The sequence below is a fragment of the Anolis carolinensis genome, chromosome 3 (assembly GCF_035594765.1).
Source record: "Anolis carolinensis isolate JA03-04 chromosome 3, rAnoCar3.1.pri, whole genome shotgun sequence".
Taxonomy (NCBI): Eukaryota; Metazoa; Chordata; class Lepidosauria; order Squamata; family Dactyloidae; genus Anolis; species Anolis carolinensis.
This window is the reverse complement of record NC_085843.1, coordinates 265,725,976-265,748,651: the sequence shown is the minus strand read 5'-3', so window position 1 is coordinate 265,748,651 and position 22,676 is coordinate 265,725,976. Positions and strand designations below refer to the sequence as shown.

The following is a 22,676-nucleotide window of genomic DNA, read 5'->3' as shown; positions in this document are numbered from 1 at the left end:
AGACCTGACAATGGTAGTCCATTCCTTAGTTACATCCCATCTGGATTACTCTAATGCGCTATATGTGTGATTGCCTCTGAACAGTGCTCGGAAATCTGGCCCAAAGAGCTGCAGCCAGATTGCTCACTGGGGCTTCTTACAGGGAGTGGACAACCCCCCCCCCCCCCCCGGTTGAAGCTCCAGTCTGTTTCTGGACAAAATTTGAAGTGCTGGTTATGACTTTTAAAGCCCTAGATGGTTCAGGTCCAGGCTATTAGGCTGACTACACCCCCTTGTATGAACCTGCCTCGGCCCTGAGATCTTTTCTTGATCCTACCTCCATCTTAAGCTCAGTTGGTGAGAACGAGAGAACAGGCCTTCCTTCTTGGTGTCTGCCTCTCGACTTTGGAACTTCCTGCCCAGGGAAGTTAGAATGGCCCGCTCCCTGCTGTCCTTACAGCAGCAGGCTAAAACCTTTTATTCAGGCTGGCTTTTAAAGAAGAAGATTTAAAAAATCAGGGGCTACTGTGGTTTTTAAAATGTTTTTGTGGATTAAATCTGAATTGTTTTAATATTAATGACGTTTAATACTGTTTTAATATTTTTATATTGTATATTTTAAGTTGTATTTTAATACATTTAATTGTAAGCTGGCTTGAGTCTCTGTATGGAGAGAGAAGACGGGATAATATTATTATTATTATTATTATTATTATTATTATTATTATTATTATTATTATTAACAATAATAATAATTCACACAGTGATGCTATGTCCATCATTTTAACGTGCAAGCATGCATTTGTTCCCAAAGTATCACCAGAGGTAGTTACTTTGGTGAAGCTAAGGACATTTGAACCTGATGAGTACATGGATGGGAGGCTACCTAGGAATCTCATGTGGAACTGCATGATAGGAAAAAGAAAACAATGGAAGATAAACATAATAAATGCTATCATTGTTTAATTGTAACTTTCACAGTATGGGCAGAGTTGCATTTTTTGTGAGTTGAGAGATATAAGTGAATTTCACTGGTTTTCTTTCATCTGACATGATTAAGTGTCCTCCCCTTTATTTGGAGTAATGCCAACCTTAGCACTGTTGTGTGGAGAAGCAAATACACACTAAACCAGAGGGATATTGCATGGTATATTTTTCTTTTCCTTCTCTTATTTGGGCCTCAGTGCATCTACATGTGTGGGTGAACTGTTTCTATTGCTCTGTTTCTGTCTCTTTTTCTCTCCCCTTGTACACTGCCATATAAAATCTAGATGATCTGCTTTGCACTGGATTATATGACACTATAGACTCATATAATCCAGTTCAAAGCAGATAATGTGGATTATCTGCTTTAATAATCTGAATTATATAGCAGTGTAGAAGGGGCTTCACACACACACAAATCATAACAGGATATATCATATGTATATAGTTAGCATAGAATGGGGCTTGTAGTGGTGCAGGTCACCCAGTGGACCATGGCTGAAGATATTTAGTGAACATGTAGGCAGGTAAGGTCCAAGAACTATGTCAAATGCATGGGTTTGTTTAGTTCACTGTCCTTCACCTACTCTCACACTTGGAATTGCTATTGACCTCTGCTCAGCTAAACAAACCAGAAAGCAATTAGTGTTCTCTATCATTTATTTATATAGGTGAAAATTCGGGAGCGGTTACTTTTAACCCCGGATAAGAGTTTTTTCTCAGCAGCAAATGCCCTCCATCTAGTAATATTTGCCTTCATCAACTATTAATGCAGTTATTAGTGAAATTAACTGTACTTGAGCTTTGACCTTTCCTCCCTCTTATCGTTTTTATGAGAACTATTATCATCATAGTGTGGGTGTCATTGATTATTATGAATACTAATATGCTATTGGGCACTTTTGGTTCCTTCTCTTCACTTTTGATAAAACTGATATGTGTTAATTTGTTTTACAAGGGTGTGTGCAGGGATGAATATAATTAATTTTAGCAAGTTTTCTAGTATTGCAGCTAATGTAGCTTTTCTTTTGTGTTAATTATCTGTGTTATAAGTGCATTTCTCCAACTGGGCATTGGAGAAATGCACTTATAACATTATAGGTCAGATTCCTGTTACAAGAAACTGTGCTTCATCATGATGTCCAAATGCAGCCAGTATCACTGAAAAAAAACTGCATTCCTAACCAAAACCACATTTTTTTACAAATATATTCTGATGTACATGGAATAAATCATTTGAGATATTTTTTATCCCATTTCATTGTGGAGCTAGCATTCAACAGAGTGCCCAGTATCTTAATTTTACTTCATATTGTGCTCATACAAGAACATTCCATGATGATACTATGATGACTATGATCTGAGAATCCAAATCTCATCTCACCCAGGACTAGCTAGCTGGTCTTTAGCAAAAATAGGTATCTCTGCCTGAAACTTTTGACCTTCTTTGTCAAGATCATGATTAATATTTCCCAATCTACTGGGCTTCAAAAATGTTTACCATGCAGAGTTGCAGAGACAGTGGCTCTTTAAGTGGTCTATAGATGTCTAAATCATATGTTTCAAACTCAAGACCTATGGGTCGAATCTGTCCCACCATGTCATTTTATGTGGCCCTTCAGAAGCTGGACTACAACTCCTGTATTACTCATCATTAGACATCATGATTAGAGCTGATGGTAGTTGTAAAACAATACCATCTGGAAGGCTCCAGTTTGTTCTGTTTAGTCAGAATAGTGGGGTTTAGATTTAGATACAAGGCTTGTGAATATGATGTCTAACTTTAAAATGTCCTTTAACCTTTTCCCCAACCTCAGAGCCACAAGTGCTGTTGGATTGCAATTCTCATTATCCCCAGGCTGCATGGCAGATAATCAAAAGTGATGGGAGTTGTCATTTTGGTCTAGGGAAACAAATTGGATAAAAGCTACAGAGCACTGACCACCATGTTAAAAAATGTCCATGGGTTCAACACTTCTTTGAGACAAACAAGATCAATGTGGCCCTCAATAAAAATGAGTTTGACATCTCAATTCTGCTTCTTATCTAGGATTCTTTTAAAAAAGAATTGTTTGTGGTTTCTAGCATCTTGGATCAAAATATAAACACCAAGAGAGTGTATATATTTTATTGGCAGTACATTCAGATATATTAGGTATTATTTTAATATGTTCATGTAATATGTGTGCAAACATTGAGTAGATTTTCATAAAATAAGACATAGAGGAAAATCAGTCATACATTTTCCTTCAATGCATAATTCAATAAATAGTATTCTTCCTTTTATAGGGTGACCCATATGTCTGATTTTCTCTAGAATGACTATAAGTTAATTTTATCATTACCACTATATCACTAATTCTATTTATAAAACAGCCTGAGAGAAGAGAAAGATTCCTTCAAGTGAAAATCAATGCTTATCTTGGCTGCCACCAGTAAATTTATGATCATTTGACATCATCATTATCTAACTCATTCTCAATAAGATGAAATTACATCAAATAAAATCTGTTAAGACTGAACCACATCAGTTTTTAGATCACAGGAAAAGTTCTCATCTTTGGACATTTCCAAAATATATAGTGCCTTTCCAATAGCAACACTTGCATTCAAAGAAACAAAACAATATCAAAACTCTTTTTCTCCCTTTAGTCATAGAATAAACTTTCCCCCACCCGCGCAGCTGGGGGAGGGAAGTGGATTTGCCCCCTCCCAACGAAGAAAAGACTTCTAGAAGGGGACGGGGCTTCTAGGAAGCTGCCCACCTCTTAGATCACTCACTTTTGGAGCTTCGACCCACCCACCCGCCACTAACAGTATAGCAGTAGTGTAGTCGCTTAGATGGGCCGGGTAGGAGTTTTTTCCCTCCCATGTTCTGGGAGGGTTTTTCGCCTACCCTATACTGTGTGGAGTGGTAAATTGGGAGGTGTGGTCATTTAATTAGGTGGTCAGCGGAATGCTTAGGGGAATCTCTTATTTTGGTGTGCACCACAAGGCACCTCTGTTTTGGTGTTGGCCAGAGGCGTGAATCCTCGCTTAGGGTTTGTACAGCCCCGACGAGGGTGAACGATTATGGCCTTGGAATGGGAGATTTTGACCTCATTTGTTTCGGAGGCAAAACTCTCCAACACATTCCCCTTTAGGTCATCCAGGTTTAGATAGACTGGGGACCTGGTGTTTCGCCCTAAATTCAGTCTTAATGGATGGTCGGGTATGACCACTGATATTGGCTTATGCCTTACCAAATTCTTAGATGGCTAAGGATTTTTGGCCCTAGTTCCAAATTAAAGTTAAATAGGTAACTTTAACATTCATGCTGAGACCCCCTTGACTGGTGCAGCTCAGGATTTCATGGCCGCCATGACGACCATGGGGCTATCACAAATTATAGCTGGTCCTACCCATCAGGCTGGACACACACTCGACCTAGTTTTTGTGGCGGACAGTGGAATGATCAGAGTGGAAGAACAAAACACCCTTCCTGTGTCATGGTCTGATCATTATCTGGTCAGTTTTAGGTTTTCGGCGACCCTAAACCTCCGCAGGAGTGAAGGACAAATTAAGATCGTCCGCCCCAGGAGACTGATGGATCCGGAGGGATTCCTGAGGAATCTTGGGGTCCTTCCTGCCATGGAGCCTGGTGATCCTGTCGACATCCTGGTTGATCTCTATAACAGGGAAGTGACCAGGGCGATAGATACGATCGCTCCCGAACGCCCCATCACGTTGCGTCATGACAAGCCGTCTCCCTGGTTCACCGGGGGGCTGGCTGTGATGAAGCATACGAGGAGGGGGCTAGAGCGCACTTGGAGGAGTTCTCGGGACGTGTCCGACTGAGCACGGGCTCCAGCCTTTCTTAGGGCGTATACCGTGGCTATACGGGCAGCCAAGGAGTCCTATATGACTACCCGTATAGCGTCTGCAGCAAATAGATCATCGGAGTTGTTTCGGGTCATTGGGGAACTCCTTCAGCCACCTGTGGTGGAGGAGACTTTTGACGACCCAGCAACTCGGTGTCGCGATTTCGCACACCATTTTGCAGACAAAGTCGCTCAGATACGCCTTGAGCTCGACTCCAATTCCACCACAGTGCCAGGGGAGGTGATTGAGGCATCTGCTTGTCCGATTTTGTGGGATTCTTTTAGGCTTGTTCTTCCTGAGACCGTGGTGGAGGTCCTTGGGGCTGTGAGGGCAACCACATCGGTTCTGGACCCTTGCCCGTCTTGGCTAATTAAATCGGCCAGGGAGGGGCTGGTTGATTGGTTTGTGTTGATCATTAATGCATCGTTGGAGCAGGGGGTTTTTCCATCTGACCTGAAACAAGCTGTGGTTCGTCCACTCCTTAAAAAGGTTTCCCTTGACTCCACGGTGCTGAACAATTTCAGACCAATCTCCAACCTCTTGGGTAAGGTGCTGGAGCGGGTGGTTGCATCAACTACCTAGATCAGTCACAGTCTGGTTTCAGGCCTGGTCACGGCACCGAGACAGCCTTGGTCACCTTGGTGGATGACCTCCGTAGAGAGCTGGAAAGGGGGAGTGTGGCCCTGTTGGTTCTCTTAGACATCTCAGCGGCTTTTGATACCATCGATCATGGTATCCTTCTGGGACGACTCTCTGGGATGGGTCTTGGGGGCATGGTTTTGTCGTGGCTCCGATCCTTCCTGGAGGGTCGATCCCAGATGGTGAAGCTGGGAGACGCCTGCTCGGACCCCTGGCCTTTGAGCTGTGGGGTCCCGCAAGGCTCTATTCTGTCTCCCATGCTCTTTAACATCTACATGAAACCGCTGGGAGAGGTCATCTGGAGTTTTGGAGTTGGGTGTCACCTCTATGCAGATGACGCACAACTCTACTACTCCTTTCCACCTAATTCCAAGGAGGCCTCTCAGGTGCTGAACGAGTGCCTGGCCGCTGTGACTATCTGGATGAGGAGGAACAAGCTGAAGATCAATCCGGACAAGACAGAGGTCCTCCTGGTCGATCGTAATCCTGACCGGGGTATAGGGTGGCAACCTGTGCTGGACGGGGTTACACTCCCCCTGAAGCCACAGGTCCACAGTCTGGGAGTCCTCTTGGATTCATCGCTTACGCTCAAGGCTCAGGCGTCGGCGGTGTCTGGGAGGGCCTTCACACAATTGAGACTCGTGCGCCAACTGCGACCGTACCTCGCGAAGGCTGATCTGGCCGGGGTGGTCCATGCCTTGGTCACCTCCAGACTGGACTACTGTAATGCGCTTTACGTGGGGCTGCCCGTGAAAACGGCTCGGAAGTTCCAACTAGTCCAACGAGCGGCAGCCAGGATGTTAACTGGGGCCCCTTACAGAGAGAGGTCAACCCTCCTGTTCAAGGGGCTCCACTGGCTGCCATTTACTTTCCGAGCCCAATTTAAGGTGCAGGTGCTTACCTACAAAGCCCTGAACAGTTTGGGACCATCCTACCTCCGTGACCGCATCTCCGTCTACGAACCCACGCGTTCACTTCGGTCATCTGGAGAGGCCCTGCTCGTGATCCCACCTGCGTCGCAAGCGCGGTTGGTGGGGACACGAGACAGGGCCTTCTCCGTGGTGGCCCCCCGACTCTGGAACACCCTCCCCAAGGATCTCAGACAGGCCCCTACATTGGCAGTCTTCAGAAAGAACTTGAAGACCTGGCTGTTCCAATGTGCCTTCCCAGATTAATAGGAAATCTCCAACACCAAGTCCCATAAGCACTTTATTAGAACTAAGATCGTATATCACACTCTGCACTTGCCCTATAAGCCTTATATATCACCTGTCACATCAGCACTTTTAATCTTGTACCCATTACTCTGGCCCGGCCCAGTTTTATTGTGTTTTAGCGTATTGTTTATTGCTTGTTGTTTATACTGTTTTAATTGTTTTTAATTTGCCTTTTGTTTTGTATTGTTATATTGTGTGTTGAGGCCTTGGCCTTTGTAAGCCGCATCGAGTCCTTCGGGAGATGCTAGCGAGGTACAAATAAAGTTTAATAATAATAATAATAATAATAATAATAATAATAATAATAATAATAATGGTAGGAAGCAAGAGAGAAACTATTCAAATAACGTTAAAAAGGCAAAGGCCTACTTTTAATGTTGCAGATAATACATCTCAGACAAAAGCTTATATATTCAAAAGAAAGTTACCTAACTTTGATTGAAATGTTCCTAATCCTGCGTTCCGTGTCTCTGTAAGGTATCTTGAGGCAGGTAGAAGTCTCATGATGCTGCTTACTTGAACAAAAGATTATAAAGACTTTTGGGAAGAAGAGTGAAGTGCATGCATGAAGCAATAACACATTAAGTTATATAGATCTGAGAAACAGAGGTGAAAACAAAACAGAAAGCAAGCACCATAGGGTCCCCTTGCCCTAATTTCTCTAAAAGGTTGATGCTTTTTCATTTCCAACAAAGACTTGGCTCCCATCTTCAAGATATCTCATTGTGTATATGCAATTATTCCAAAATCTGGGAGGGGGGGTCTGAAAACTAAAGCACTTCTGGTCCTAAGCATTCCAAATAAGAGATACTCAACTTGCATTACCTCCAGCATCAGAGGCAACCTATCTCTGAATATTGATCCCTAGAAACATCAAGAAACAGACTTCTGGCTAGGCGTTCTTAATATGTAAATAAATGCAACTAGAAGACTAGATAGGTATTTGATTTGAACTCAGTTTGTCTATCTGTAAATGAAAATGAAGCAGTGTGCAGACTTCATAGATAATGAAAATATCAGGCAAAAGTTAGGATGCCCTATATCCCTGACTCCGATCCCAGGTTTTCTGTTTATCCCAGATTATCTGGCAGTGCGGACTCTTATAATCCATTTTAAAGCAAGGAAACCTGGGATCAGATCCTGGGATACAGGGCCTGTCTGGAAGGACCCTTTCCCCCCTGCCTTCTGAACCTGGAAACTGGTTGTGGAGGGAGGGCCTTAAGCAATAGCAAAAAAGCACTTTTTTACTGACAATAGCACTTTTTTTCTTCTCTTTCTATTAGTCCATGCCTTTCTGAATGTGTCTGAACATAATTATCCTGGTGTAGCCATGAACTACAGTTTAATTGTTCTTGTTGCTGTTGTTGAACTAGAGTTAAGTTGTCATTGCTGTCATTATTGCTGCTGCTATTTATTCCTTACAAATGGTATCCTATTCATAATATTATTGTATGGCAGCTTTCTTTGTGAGTGCTAGTAACACCTTGAAGAAGAGAACTTTAATAACAATAAATTCTGATGAAAGCTTCAAATGATCAAGTACTGTGTGTATACCATATCTTTTCAAATGAATCCATTATCATTTGAAGTTTGTGTAGAATAATGCAGAAGTCCTTGGTTTTCTATTAGAGGTTGATAGGACACAACTGAGGAATTGTATAAAACTTGCTTGCATTAGAAATATATCATTTGGTGTGGTTTAAATGGTGGTTTGAGTTTACTTTTTCTGGTTCTTAGTATCTTCTGGCTTGCAATGACTAAAGGGAGAGGTGTAAAGAATTCTTGGCCCTACTACTGACGATAAATGATAAATGTGTGCACAAAGAATGATATGATGGTTCTGAGAAATGAATAGAAGGTCCTAGGCTGTTTCCAAGCTGAGCAATTTCTTAAGATTACTGGCACTGATAGCCTACCAGGCTGTTTTCCAATACATGCAAATTATATATCAAGAAGTAAATATCAAATATGTATAAACTGAAAATAATGCTATATCTGATCTATGGACATAATCTAGCTGATGAGAGGCTGATTCCAAGCTTAACCAAAGGATTATTTCCTCACAGAGGTAGAGGAGCCTGTAGAGGAATTTCTGTGCTTAGCAGGGACTCTTTGTGTTGCCATTAGCAAGCAGATGACTGAATTTCTAGTACCTTGTGAAATATACTATTGTCCAAGTATTGGGTACTTTGATTATACTTTACCTGCATGACAGGGGGTTGGACTAGATGGACCATGTGGTCTCTTTCAACTCCATTTATTCTATGATTCTTTGTATTTTTATGTTGCTATCCTTCCTAAAGTAACTTTGCTTTTTTTTATTCATAATATAAAGAGTCTCTGCACACTTCGTGGCTGCTGCTGGAATCCTCAGAATGAAACATTCATCCCTTGGTGCTACTTTTCTAATAGTCATGGGTACAAAGCTGATGGAGGCCAAAAACAGACAAATACAGGTAGGATTTTTTTTTTTAGCTCTGGATATAATAAATGTACATCTTAATGTTATGAAGGCCAGCATAACTAGGTGGATCAGCTGTTACATCCATGATATGATCACAAATGCAAAGCCTTCACCCATGATAGATAGTTAGATTAGACAAAAGATACAATTATGAGTATGTCATAAATGGTTTACTATCAAATTCCATTGCTTGATCTCTGTTTTCCTTTAGGAACTTACTTTTCGCAATTTATTTGCATTTCTCTCAATCTTTCTTGTGTTTATTTCTTGCCATTACTTTATATTGGATTGGAGCTCTCAGGTGGTGACTTGGACTGGCATGGAAACTTTCATGCATTTAAACACACTATTTCTGGATTTTGTTTGTTGACATACTTACCCTCAGAATTAGGATTATATCACAGCATTCCCCCATTAACTGGATTGTTTGTGCATTTCTTTTCAATTTGTCAAAGCAATTGCCATTTCAAGTGTGCATACTGTTTCATACAAAAAACTGTATGAAGATATAAATGTGTAAGACGAGATAAATAGTGAGTCTTAAGGGACACAAAACAATTGTTTTAGTCCAGCTTTCAGAATCCAATGAAATTCTTGTTCATTTCTACCATATTTCTCTTTTGACTTTTGTTTGGGAACATTAGGATGCTTTTGGTTCAAGGTATTGAAATCTATGCAGCTATTGTAAATAATGATAGAAACACTTTAATTACTTTTCTTATTAAGGATTTGAAGTTAAACTAAAAAGATTGCCTGCGCCATCCCTGTTTGGAGCTGATGTTGGAGAAATTCTCTTAACTGCAGAATATCAGACAGCAAACCGCTTTCGGTTCAAGGTTAGATTATTTCTTAAAGCAGTAATCTTCAACTGCTGGGTCAGAACACACAACTTGATTTTTTTGTAAGGGGGGGGGGGGTCACTCCAACAGCACTAATGCCATGTATGCATGTGATAAAAATTGCATAACCCATGCTTGTCTTCATGTGTGTTTCTTAAGAATGGTAGAAAATTCACACATGATGTGTATATCATCTGAGATTTTCAGAGTAATCATATCTTTTTAGGCATATAGATCAACATGATAATCATTGTATGCAGAACTAGAGTAGAAAATATATCTTAAGAATCAAATGTTGTTATTCTGAAATATTCTGGGCCAAATATGCCAAAATACATAAACCATATATTACCATGTCAAGAATAGCTATGGATAGTCATCTAGAGAGAGCAGCTGGTGCACCTAAATCTAGTACTGATCAGCTCCTCGTGGCTATGAGCGCCATAATTTTGACATCCATATATGATTCCAAAATCAGATGTGATCTGGTGCCTTCAGGGTATTCAAATCTCCCAGTAAAAACAAGTTGATCAGGAAAAACCCTTTGAATTTATGATGATATGATGAAATAAATAAAAACAAAATTATTAGTGAATGAGTCAGGAGAATGCTCTATAAATTAGAAAATTTGTGTGGATTCATGAACTATAGCAGGAGCGGGAAAATAAATAGAGAGCTTATGTATATGTATACATCATCTAACCCAAATAATCATGTTCATTAAATATATGCACAGTCATAACTGATTCAGGATACATCATGATAAGGGAAAGCTGATATGCACAAAACAGGAGGTTAGTCCTGGAATCCCTTTTAACTTTACTGTTTTTCATTTTTACAGATTACAGATCCTGCTCATAATAGATATGAAGTTCCACATACCAATGTTAAACCCTTTGTGGGACCCAAAGCAAGCAATCCAAACTACAGGGTTGAAATTACTGAAAGTCCTTTCAGCATCCAAGTGATTAGGAATACCAATAATAAAGTTCTGTAAGTTAACCATTTCATTTAATTATAAGTAACACTGAGGCTAATTATTTCTAAGTTGTTCAAAAACATTTTCATTTTCAAGAAGAATGAAATGAAAGCATTTTTTTCTAAAACGGCAGTTTTCAGTAGTTTTGTCTGATTTTAAGGGAATTGAAGATGGTTTCAAATTCTGATCACTACTCGTAGAAAAGACACTCATCTTGTTTCTGCTTTGATAGATATGATTGATTGGGTACATTTTGTATTATTCGGTTGGGTGGATTTTATATTATTTATTGTTCTGTATTAACTTTGGTTTGACGGGTGTTGCATTATTTCAAAATTACAAGCCTTTCTTGGTAAAACTAACAGTGAAAGAAAAGAGGAAAATGTATGTAAACACAGTGTGGATTTTGAAATATCACCGAAGTCACTTTTGCTCTTCTACAGAATATTATTTGTATCAATTTTGACATAATTTAAAGAAGTCTCCCACAGGAAGCTATGGGCTAATTTAACTGTTAGGTCCAAATAGAATAGACCTGCTGAATAAACAGAATGTATTAACTCAACACTCTCAAGTTGTTTCAGTCCTCATCATGCACAATTTTTTTAATTGGGTGGACTTTTAATTGAAAAGTTTACAAACATTGAATTTTTTTTTCAGTAAAATGCAGACATTTGAAAAGTGAATGCACAAAAAAGTATGTATTTCAAAAATGTATGCAAATAGGCTATAGACAATTGCTGGATGTGTGAAAACAATGCCTAGAATCTGAGGAAAGTTCACAAAATCTGCATTTTTCTAAATTATGAAGCATTTGAAAACATTTTTTATTGAGACACATATCTCTATCCAATTTTTTAAAAATCTGATACACCAGAAAAAGGTAAAAGTTTCAGTGTATCTGTACAGGCAATCCCTAACTTACTGACATCCAATTTACATCCAACTCATGCTTAAGAATTGGTATGAAACAACAGTGAGAGGAAATTTCCCCTAGGAAAGGAAATTCCCTCCTAGAAGAGTTGTGGGGAAAAGATGTCTCCACTGAAGCGTTATCATCAATCCTTATTTCTACAACAAGCCACATTTTTCAAAATCCAATTCTCACAGGGACAGAAAGTGAGGTGAAATCTTTTGAACAGGGGCACAGACAGCAAAAGAAATGTATCAGGGGTATTAACTCTTCTCTATGTTATCCAAAACGTACGTGTGTGTGTGTATGTGTATGTGTATATCGCTTGAGTTACACTTTAAAAAATGTACCTGTTCCAACTTAGATGCAAATTCAATGACCTGAAATCCTTCTTATTGCTTTATTTAGCATTACAAACAAAAATATACCCCTAAGCAAGCATGAAAAACTATGTTAAAGATACCAAATGCTGATATTTCCACATAGAAATGTGTTTGAAAACACAGGGCTTATATATATGGGCTCATTGTGCAGTTGCTCCTGGCTGTATCTATGATGTTTTGTAACTTCCAATGGTTAACTTCAGGTTAACATGATTTAGTCACATGTTAAGGAAGGTTGTGAGATCCTAAAGACTTTGGTTCAAACTCTTGAACAAATTCATGGCTTTGGCATAGTGTGAGCATCAGAACTGTGTCTGTTTTGAAGCGGTCTGCTGCCCACATGTCCCACCAACATTCATATTTCACTTCCATTATAAGTGAAGAATTTTTAAGAATATTAATTCCTTATTCATATATTTGCATATATAGAAGTCTTCTGTCCATAAGCATGATAATATTTTTTCACTATTCCAACAGCTTTGACACCAGCATTGGACCACTTGTGTATGCCGACCAGTTCTTGCAACTCTCCATCAGACTACCCAGTGAAAATGTTTATGGAATTGGAGAACATGTTCACAAACAGTATAGGCATGACTTTAACTGGAAAACATGGTCAATATTTACTCGGGATGCTCTACCTCTTGGAGTAAGTAACAAAATTGTACCATGCTATTATCATGAAGCCATTTCACTGCAGTAGAATTGCATCTTCAACAAATAAATGTGAAATGTGATTCCATTATTTCCTATTTAAGAAGGAAATGATTATTGCTAAAAGAAACTATTAACAATGCTGACTCTAGTTTTTCCTCAAATAGGTTATCCATTTGATGAAAAAGCTGAATTTTAAGTATTTCCTAGGGGGATAGGGAGGGAAAGAAAAATTGGTGTTTGCCATGTCCCAACAGAGGCTTTTATTATTTTCTTCATAAACCCTCAGTTATCCTCTTAGTTAAAATGGGCTTAGTAATTATCTGTATAGTTTTCTGTGGGAGGGAACCTTAGTTAGACCATGTCCCTTTAAGCCCCCCCCTCCTTCCAGGCAGAAATTGCAGTCCATTAGTTCTTCTCAGCAGTGCTTTTGCAGCCATTTTAGTTAGTTAGGGTACCAGGAGTCTATAGTTTGCAACATATTGCATGTTTAAGGTTTAAGAAACTCCAGTTTAAAGTTTTTATTGGGAGTTTCTAACTCTGTTCTTGCTGAAAATTGGACACCCGAAATTTAACTTGGGGGACAGAACAGTGTTTGAATTAGGATTAGGGGGTGGGATCTACCCTTGAATTCCTATTAACAATTCCAGATGAGTTGCATAAGGATCTCTCGTGAGAGATAGCTCTAGCACAGGAGGCCTTCAGTGGCACCTCCTCCCCCATCAAGCGTATGACTTGCCCCAGGCCGTGTGCAGACAAGGCATGCTTGCAGCCCTCCATGGGGCCTTCTCTTCCATTGGGCATGCAGCTTGCCCCAGTCCCGGCGAAGGGCAGGGCCAGGATACATAAGGGCGGATTGTGCCGAGGCCTTCTTCTTGGTCATGTACATGACTCACCGTGAGGGGGAGGTCAATGGAGAGAGTTAGAGCAGCCCTGCTGCCACACTGAAACTACAAGGAGGGAGAGGGAGGCAAATGGAGAGAGAGAGAGGGGGGGGGGGGTATATAGACCAAATAAACTTCTTTGTGAAAAGTGGTATTTTGGGTGGTGGGTGCTTTGATTCATTTGTGTTCTACGGGGAGTGGTTCTGGGGGTCATAAATTTGTTAGTAAGTACAGATTTAATGAAGCAATTTCGATTTACAACCCTCTTAAGAGGGTTTTGCGCAGCCCTACTGGACACCTTGTAGGAGTAAAAGGAATTATGGGCAATTCTTTCACACTTTTTAAAAAGCCTGAAATATTCCATGAGTGCAACATCAGGCAGATTTTACAACAGGTGTGGCACTGTTATGACCCTATACATCCAGGCCTGTAGCGAGGGGGGGGGGTTAGGGGTTCAACCCCCCCCCCCCCCGAAATTTTTCAGGTTAAAAAAAAACCTGGTTTTTCATGTCTTCCAAATGGTGCTGCATATGTTTAGGGTGTAATTCTTCACTAATTTTGTTCCTGAAAGAAGCAATACATAATTTTAGCAATGTTCTTCCTGCTAGGAGAAAGTCTTTAGAAACTGCAATTTTTCAAAGACAACACATTATTTTTAGTTTTATTTTATGAGAAATTTGGATGTGCTATTTTTGCATGGTAAACAGCAATTTCTGTGTGAAATGAATGTCATTCAAAATTTTCACAAAATCATTCTTGAGTTGCAAAAATTCTCATTTGTCCAGCTTTCTTCCACATCAGGGTATCACAACTCATGAGAAATACATTGTTTGACTATTTTTCAAATAATATGGTTCTTTCTACCCAGTGTTGACCAATGTGTAGGGGACTGGACCTCCCATTCCACTCTGTTCTCGTGATGGGGTTCTACTATGTTGTGAGGGGCAAATGGCACAACTTTTATCACCATTTAGGAACCTCCAGAAACTCTTTCTGTCAGGCTTCTAACATGAATCACTTCCTACAGAACAGTGGTTTCCAGGTTTTTTGAACTCCAGCTACTACAATTCCTAACCACTGTTAAACTAGTTGGGATTTCTGGGAGATGAAGTCCAAAACAACTGTCATGGCTCAATGCTATGAGATTCTGGGATTTGTGGTTTTGTGAGATATTTACCCTTTTCTGTTAGAGAGCTCTGGTGCCATAACACACTACAAATCCTAGGATAACATAGGATGGAATCATGGCCGTTCAAGTGGTGTCAAACTGCTATAATTCAGCAGTAGGGATGTCTACATTTCTAAGTAAGCTTATGCTGCCAATTTTTTTTTAGTCTTTGACATGTTACAATATTTATTTGAACACTGATATTCTAGACTAACATTGCTATGTCTTTGAGAAATGGGTTAAATCCGATGTGTTAGATATACACTTCTAAGTATAACAAATTAGAAGGTTAGCTTTTTAAAAATATTTTGGGGCTTTAAATAATTGGATTTCATTGCTAGTTATGCACATTGTACTACGGACCGCAGTGCCACACAACAATGTGGCTGGAAGGTTGGCGGTTTGAATCTGCGGGATGGGGTGAGCTCCTATTGTTAGCCCCAGCTTCTGACAACGGAGCAGTTCAAAAACATGCAAATGTAACTAGATCAATAGGTACCGTTTCAGCAGGAAGGTAATGGTGCTCCATGCAGTCATGCTGGCCACATGACCTAGGAGGTGTCTACGGACAACACGGGTTCTTCAGCTTGGAAATGGAGATGAGCACCACCCCCAGGGTTGAACTCAACTAGACTTAATATCAAGGGGAAACCTTTACCTTTACTATGCACATTGTGACCATTAGAAATGCCTTTGAGGCATACAGTCTCTTATACATAGCTGCAAACAAGGAGACAAAGTCAATATAGCTTAGCCTAATGTGTGATTGTTTTTTGTAATAAAGTGACTATTGTATGACACCCCACAGTCAGTAGTTTTTAAGGACCTGTTTTTATTTTTCTAATTACTTTCATTTATGTTATTAGTTACAGATGAAATAAACAGATTTCATAAAACTGAATACAGTAAGCTGATTGTCACGATCCAAATTCTAGGATACCTATGCTAATTGAAGTATACAGCCTCAGTTCTCATAACAGGCCAAGAATTCAAGCTGTAGTATCAGACTATTGGTACTGATTAGTGTTAGGGATAGAGGTAGTGGTGCAAAATGTTTATTTTAATTTATTGTGCTTTAGTTCTTTGATAACTGACTAATTGTGAAGATTTATAAAATCATAAACAGAGGTGCTGCATATTTCCATTTTGCTTATTTTAATTGGCTATTTATTTATTTATTTAAGGCTATGGATAACCTTTATGGTGCTCAGCCTTTCTTCTTGTGTCTGGAAGATGCCAGTGGACACTCTTTTGGTGTATTCTTGATGAACAGCAATGCCATGGGTAAAAAAAAAAAACCATACTATTTCTGATTATGGTGATGTTCAGGTAGCTCTCTTCATCCTCCTATTTATTTCTATCCTGCCTTTTCCATGGGATTTGGATTCTAGAAAAAAAGTTAATTTCAGAAGTTAACAGATTTAGATAGAATTTTGTTGTTGTTAGCTACTGTCAAGTTGACTTATGGCAACCCTATGAATAAGAGAGCCCCTTCAAATATGAATACATGAATAAAAACTTAGTGTTAAAATATAATCAGAGAAATCTATAGCAATGAAAAAAAAATTGAATAGATCTGTTAAATAGATAAGAAATAAAAATACTTAATACATTATTAACCGTTATTTCCTTATTCATGGTTTTGTTGAAGAGGAAATTTCAACAAGTGTTGCTTGTCACTAAACTGTGTAGCAAGCAACACCTGCTGATATTTCCTCTTCTACAAAACCACTAAAGCGGTGGTTCTCAGCCTGGGGTCCCCAGATGTTTTTGGCCTTCAAGTTCCAGAAATCCTAACAGTTCGTAAACTGGCTGGGATTTCTGGGAATTGTAGGCCAAAACACCTGGGGGCCCACAGGTTGTGAACCACTGCACTAAAGGTACAAAGGCCAAATTCATTTTCAGATCTGGCATTCCTAAAACTGGAGTAAATAATTGCTATAATAATCTGATTTCAATAGGTGACCAATCAATCCAACAGTTCCTATTTGTAATATATGCAATATTTCCTTTTTTATTTTCCAAATTACTGCTATTCTTGCAAATTGATGTTTCTAGTCAAGCTTTTTAACAGAGTCCTTTGAAAGGGTCCTCTGCCTGTGTTTATTCAAACAGTGTCTTGGAAAAATTGCAATTTCTACAAAATTGAGGTTACTATTTCATGGCAATGACTTAGGCCCCTTCTATCCCAGGATCTCATCCCATATTATCTGCTTTGAACTGGATTATATAAATCTACACAGCAATATAATGCAGTTCAAAGCAGATAATCTGGATTTTATATGGCAATATAGAAGGGGCCTCAGAGTTGATTGTTAAGCCCTTTTTCACAGCCAATATCAACATGGCTCATACTACAAAGGGATGAAAAAACATGTGCTTTGTGTCATGTGAATTTGTTACATATGAAATTCTAATTAGTATAAAACCAGAAATGATTTCTGACCATGGATATCTTGGCCTTTTCAGGGGACTGAGTAATTCATCTTATTTACCAAGATACTGTTCTCTAGAGCAAAGTAATTTTCCATAGGGATCAACGGAGACGTTATATAATGAAAAATAGAATGCATGCAAGTTTGTACTCATAAAACCCTTTATACCAGCTGTGAACTCCGAGATTTGTAGGGCTCACATTGGTAGCAACATGTTTGGATATTATAATGATACAACAAAAAACAAATGATTTCTTTTTTCCACAATGTGAGTTGACCCTGGTGAACTATGTCGAACACGTTTTTGTGTTTCACTAATGTTAAGATATGTCTTCTGGCAGATTTTGCTCTCCAACCTGCCCCAGCGGTTACATACAGAACAATTGGTGGAATTCTAGATTTCTACATATTCTTGGGAAACACTCCAGAACAGGTTGTCCAAGAATATCTAACGGTATGTTTTTGCTTCCAGTATCTTGTGGATATAAAGAACCCATAGCCCAGTTAACAATTAGTACTTATGTGTTAAAATCTTGTAGTACCAATGTTACTATGATCAAACACCAAGTTAACCTTTATTTTGATACACATATCTTTTATTTCAGTCTAGAATCTTTGCAAGAAATGTTTTCAGGTGTAGTAAACACGTTCAGTTCTTTTTTTTTGAAGATGAAAGGAAGCAATGAAGCATAGATGTAGATCATGACAAATGATTTACTCATTGAATTTTCCTTTGCTTTTAAGTGTTAAACATTGCTTAGTGTTTCCCTTTAGTCATTCACCTTTGATTTAGTTTATAATTGAAAATAAAATTTCATTATTTAAGGGTTCACCAGTCCAAATTAGGTAAGAACAGTCCTTATTGAGACATACTCTTTCATTCCAAAACCAGTCTTTGTTTTTGTTTGGTCTTTGAGTTAATCAAGGCAGATTGATTTATCATGTAACAAAGCCGATATATACCAACAATCTTGTTACTTTAAATGTACATAAAATGCCTATTTGTACAGAGTTGTTTTTCATCCATGCTTCTACATAAAAGCAAAGAAGTCATAATAATTCCTGTTGTGTGTAAACATGTTTGTTTCTACACTGGTGGTTTATAAGCATAGAATACAATAATTTATTAAAATGAAATATTCCAAACACCGGTTAAGTATTCCTTATCTAAAATTCCAAAATATAACATACTTCAGAATAAGGTTGATTGAAATAATGACATCTTGGTTTTGTGGTGGTTCATTGTACAAAAACCTTGTTTCATGCACAAAATTATGAAATTAAAAATATTGTGTATAAAATTATTTTCATAAGGTACATATGAAACATGCATGAATGTCATGTTTAGATCTAGATCCTGTCCCCAAGAGTTCTCATTCTGTATATGCAAGTATTCCAATTATTATTTTAACATTTTGAATAAGGGATGCTTAGCCTACAGCCAGTAAGGTAGTGCTCAAGATCCTGCAAGGCAGACTCCAGCAATACATGGAGCGAGAGTTGCCAGATGTCCAAGCTGGGTTTAGAAAAGGCAGAGGAACGGGAGACCAAATTGCCAATATCCGCTGGATAATGGAGGAAGCCAGAGAGTTTCAGAAAAACATCTATTCCTGCTTTATTGACTATTCTAAAGCCTTCGACTGTATGGATCATAATAAACTGTGGCATGTTCTTGTCTGTCTCCTGAGAAATCTGTATAAAGACTAAGTAGCCACACTAAGAACAGACCACGGAACAACAGACTGGTTCAAGATTGGGAAAGGAGTATGGCAGGGCTGTATACTTTCACCCTACCTATTCAACTTGTATGCAGAACACATCATGTGACGTGCAGGGCTTGATGAATCCAAGCCTGGAGTTAAAATTGCTGGAAGAAACATTAACAACCTTAGGTATGCAGATGATACCACTATGATGGTTGAAAGCGAGGAGGAGCTGAGGAGCCTTATCACCAAAGTGAAAGAAGAAAGTGCAAAAGCTGGGCTGCAGTTAAACATCAAGAAAACCAAGATTATGGCAACCAGACTGATTGATAACTGGCAAATAGAGGGAGAAAGCGTGGAGGCAGTGACAGACTTTACATTTCTAGGTGTGAAGATCACTGCAGATGCAGACTGCAGCCAGGAAATTAGAAGACGTTTACTTCTTGGGAGGAGAGCAATGGCCAACCTCGATAAAATAGTGAAAAGCAGAGACATCACACTGGCAACGAAGGTCCGCATAGTTAAAGCAATAGTAATCTATGGATGCGAGAGCTGGACCATAAGGAAGGCTGAGTGAAGGAAGATAGACGCTTTTGAACTTTGGTGCTGGAGGAAAATCCTGAGAGTGCCTTGAACCACAAGAAGATCCAACCAGTCCATCTTCCAGGAAATAATGCTTGGCTGCTCACTGGTGGGAAGGATATTAGAGGCAAATATAAAGGATTTTGGCCACATCATGAGAAGACAGGAAAGCTCGGAAAAGATCATGATGCTGGGGAAAATGGAAGGAAAAAGGAAGAGAGGCCGACCAAGGGCAAGATGGATGGATGGTATCCTTGAAGATACTGGCTTGACCTTGAAGGAGTTGGGGGCGGCGACGGACGACAGGGAACTCTGGAGTGGACTGGTCCATGTGATCACAAAGAGTTGGAAACGACTGAGTGAATGAAGAAGAAGAAGAGCCTATAGTTCAAATTAAGTTTAAGAGGCATCATCACAGAGGTGGATAAATGTTTTCACAGAGAACTCCTTGGATGAGGAGGGATTTTTGAGATTCTCTGAGCCAAAATGTTACAGGTTTGGATTTTTGCCTGGAGAAAAATTTGTAAACACTGCAGCTGGAAAAGAAGCGAGCCATTCAATCTAGTGGTTCTAGACAACACACTGGCAGCAACATTGTTTTTAAAATAGAAATATCCAAACTGTGTTCAAATACAGTTTTATGTAGTGCATAACTGGTTTGAGAAGTCCAGCTGACAAACTGAAATTGGGTAAGGATTCATAATGGTTGCCACTGTCGCACCTCAGAATAGTTCACCTTGCTATAGACACTCAGTCAGACACAGGAAAAGTATTTTGTAATTTTATTGAGCAAAAGCAAATATATAAATCAAAGCAGGCAGTTGAAAGGTTTTTCAAAGTTGCAGTAAAAGAGTCAATAGGAATCCAATTAGTTCATAAGCCATAAAAATCCATTAGTCCATAAACCATAGCAATCCAATAATCCATAAATCAAGGCAGTATACAGTAGATTCCAAAAACAAAGGCCCAAAGGTACAAAGATCCAGGAAACTTCTCTTAGGCATGAAGCAAGAACATCCACACAGATGAAGCGAGGATTTGCTTTGACGAAGATCTATCTGCAAACACACCCTTTTAAAAGCACCCCAGGAAGGCATTTCTTTTCCCTGAAGAGGCCTCTCTTGCCTCTCTCTTCCCCGCCAGCCTCACACTCCTATGGGGCTGAACTCCTTTCCATAACAACCAGTCAGCCCTAGATAATTCAAGGTCTCCGTTATCTTGCACCTGGACCAGAACTTGTATCTGAAACCCAGAATCCCCTTCTTCATCCTCACTCTGGCTATACTGTGGCTGAGTCACAACAGCCACGATCACTTGAAAATCTAAAGATAAAGCCATACAAATTGGGCCTAGAAATTCTGCTTCATAGAGATGTCACTTTTTACAGATAAAGCTGTGATTCCACTATTACATCATGATGTCCCCAGTTTATCTAGGTCTGGTTTACATTTCTTCATTATCAAAAGTACCATCAAACACACAGCAGCCAAAAATGGAATGATGAAAATTAGAAACTTAGTTAGATGCTGTCCTAGCTCAATTATCAAGCCTGGAATAAAATTAAAATTGGAAGAATGTGGTTGTTTGGCACTATTTATGACTCAATAATGAAGCCAGAATGTAGATCTACAGTTCACAAGATCCAAATTCTTATGTCCCGACCATATTGTGAACCATAGTAGTTTTGGTGTTTTAAAAATGCTGAGAATGACATGTTTAGGATAACATATAAGTCATAGACAATAATTAGGTGTAATGCTCTGTGGAGAGGTTCTTTGGAGGCTACCATTTCTTTGGAAAGAATAAATACCCCATTCCAAATTTAGAGGTTTGTCTATACCTTTGACCTCCTACATGTTTTATTTCTCTGAAAATAAGGTGAAGCAAAATAATAGTAACCCATTAGTTTCTTTTTATGCTTCAAACTTACAGCTGATAGGACTTCCATGGATGCCATCATACTGGAATCTGGGATTTCAGATCTGTCGCTGGGATTATGCTGATCTTGATGATGTAAAAGCTGCTGTGGAAAGGAATAGGGCAGCTGGAATACCTTTTGTAAGTATAGTGCAATTGTAGTGAATGATTTTTTCATATAATTTTTATTGTAAAGGTTTGAGGAATGGGGAAGGATACAAGAGTGGATATGGAACAGGGGCATTTAAAACATTTTACATCTTTGTCTTTTTCCATTGTTATTTAATACAAAAAAGGTTTCTATGATGTTAAAAAAGAAAGTAGAAAAAAGATAACCTTAATTTTCTAATCTAAGACAGTAAGGTAGAAAACAAAGGAGATAGAAAAGCTGAGAAATGGACCATCTATACATCATTTTGTAGAAATTTTACCTTATGACCTCATCACATGGACAGACGGATTTCAGTGTATGTTGGTAAGAGGGCAAGGCAGGACAACGTGGAGATGGATTTGCCGTGTTGCTCTGTCTCCCAGCTTAAGGACCTCCATGAGATGGGTTCTTAGTCCTTAACATCTTATAAATTTAATCTTGTGGAGCAGGTTATTGACTGAAGGTAGAAATCTAGGGATAAAGCCACAAAAATTGGCCCTAGAAATCCTGTTTGGGATGACTGGTTGGATATAAAATAGATGTGTATGAAGGAAAGATGGTATTGAGATTGGCTTATTACAATATGAATAGAGGTCGGCTGGAGTTTTCTTGACCAGGTTATCTCATTCTGAATACGAATCCATGAACTATAATTGTGGGGACACTATCATTGAGTTGATTTGTCCTATATTTGTATGCATAAGATTGTTTAATTGGATCCTACCTTGGAAAAGCAACTTACCTGCCATTAGTGATATGCATAGAGTGGGGTGAAAAACCAGGGAAATCAGAAATGAGGAGTCATTCACTGGTTATTCACACTAGAACTTAAATAGTAGAGAAAGAGTATGCATCCCATCTGAAATTATGTGTCTGTGTCCTGTAGAATTCTGGGGCTTTGAGGAGGGGATTTTAAAATGCTCA

The 22,676-nt window shown here is 39.1% G+C and overlaps 1 protein-coding gene across 1 annotated transcript in view; it reads left to right on the top strand.

Annotated features, from left to right (window-relative positions):
* The window catches only part of si (sucrase-isomaltase), a 166,008-nt gene that overhangs the window by 8,510 nt on the left and 134,822 nt on the right, over positions 1 to 22,676 (top strand). Inside the window, exons 4-10 of the mRNA XM_062976725.1 lie at positions 9,016 to 9,136; positions 9,871 to 9,980; positions 10,825 to 10,976; positions 12,736 to 12,907; positions 16,149 to 16,248; positions 17,741 to 17,853; positions 21,617 to 21,742. Of these exons, the coding sequence (XP_062832795.1) occupies positions 9,016 to 9,136; positions 9,871 to 9,980; positions 10,825 to 10,976; positions 12,736 to 12,907; positions 16,149 to 16,248; positions 17,741 to 17,853; positions 21,617 to 21,742 (894 nt within the window). The remainder of the gene's footprint in view (positions 1 to 9,015; positions 9,137 to 9,870; positions 9,981 to 10,824; positions 10,977 to 12,735; positions 12,908 to 16,148; positions 16,249 to 17,740; positions 17,854 to 21,616; positions 21,743 to 22,676) is intronic.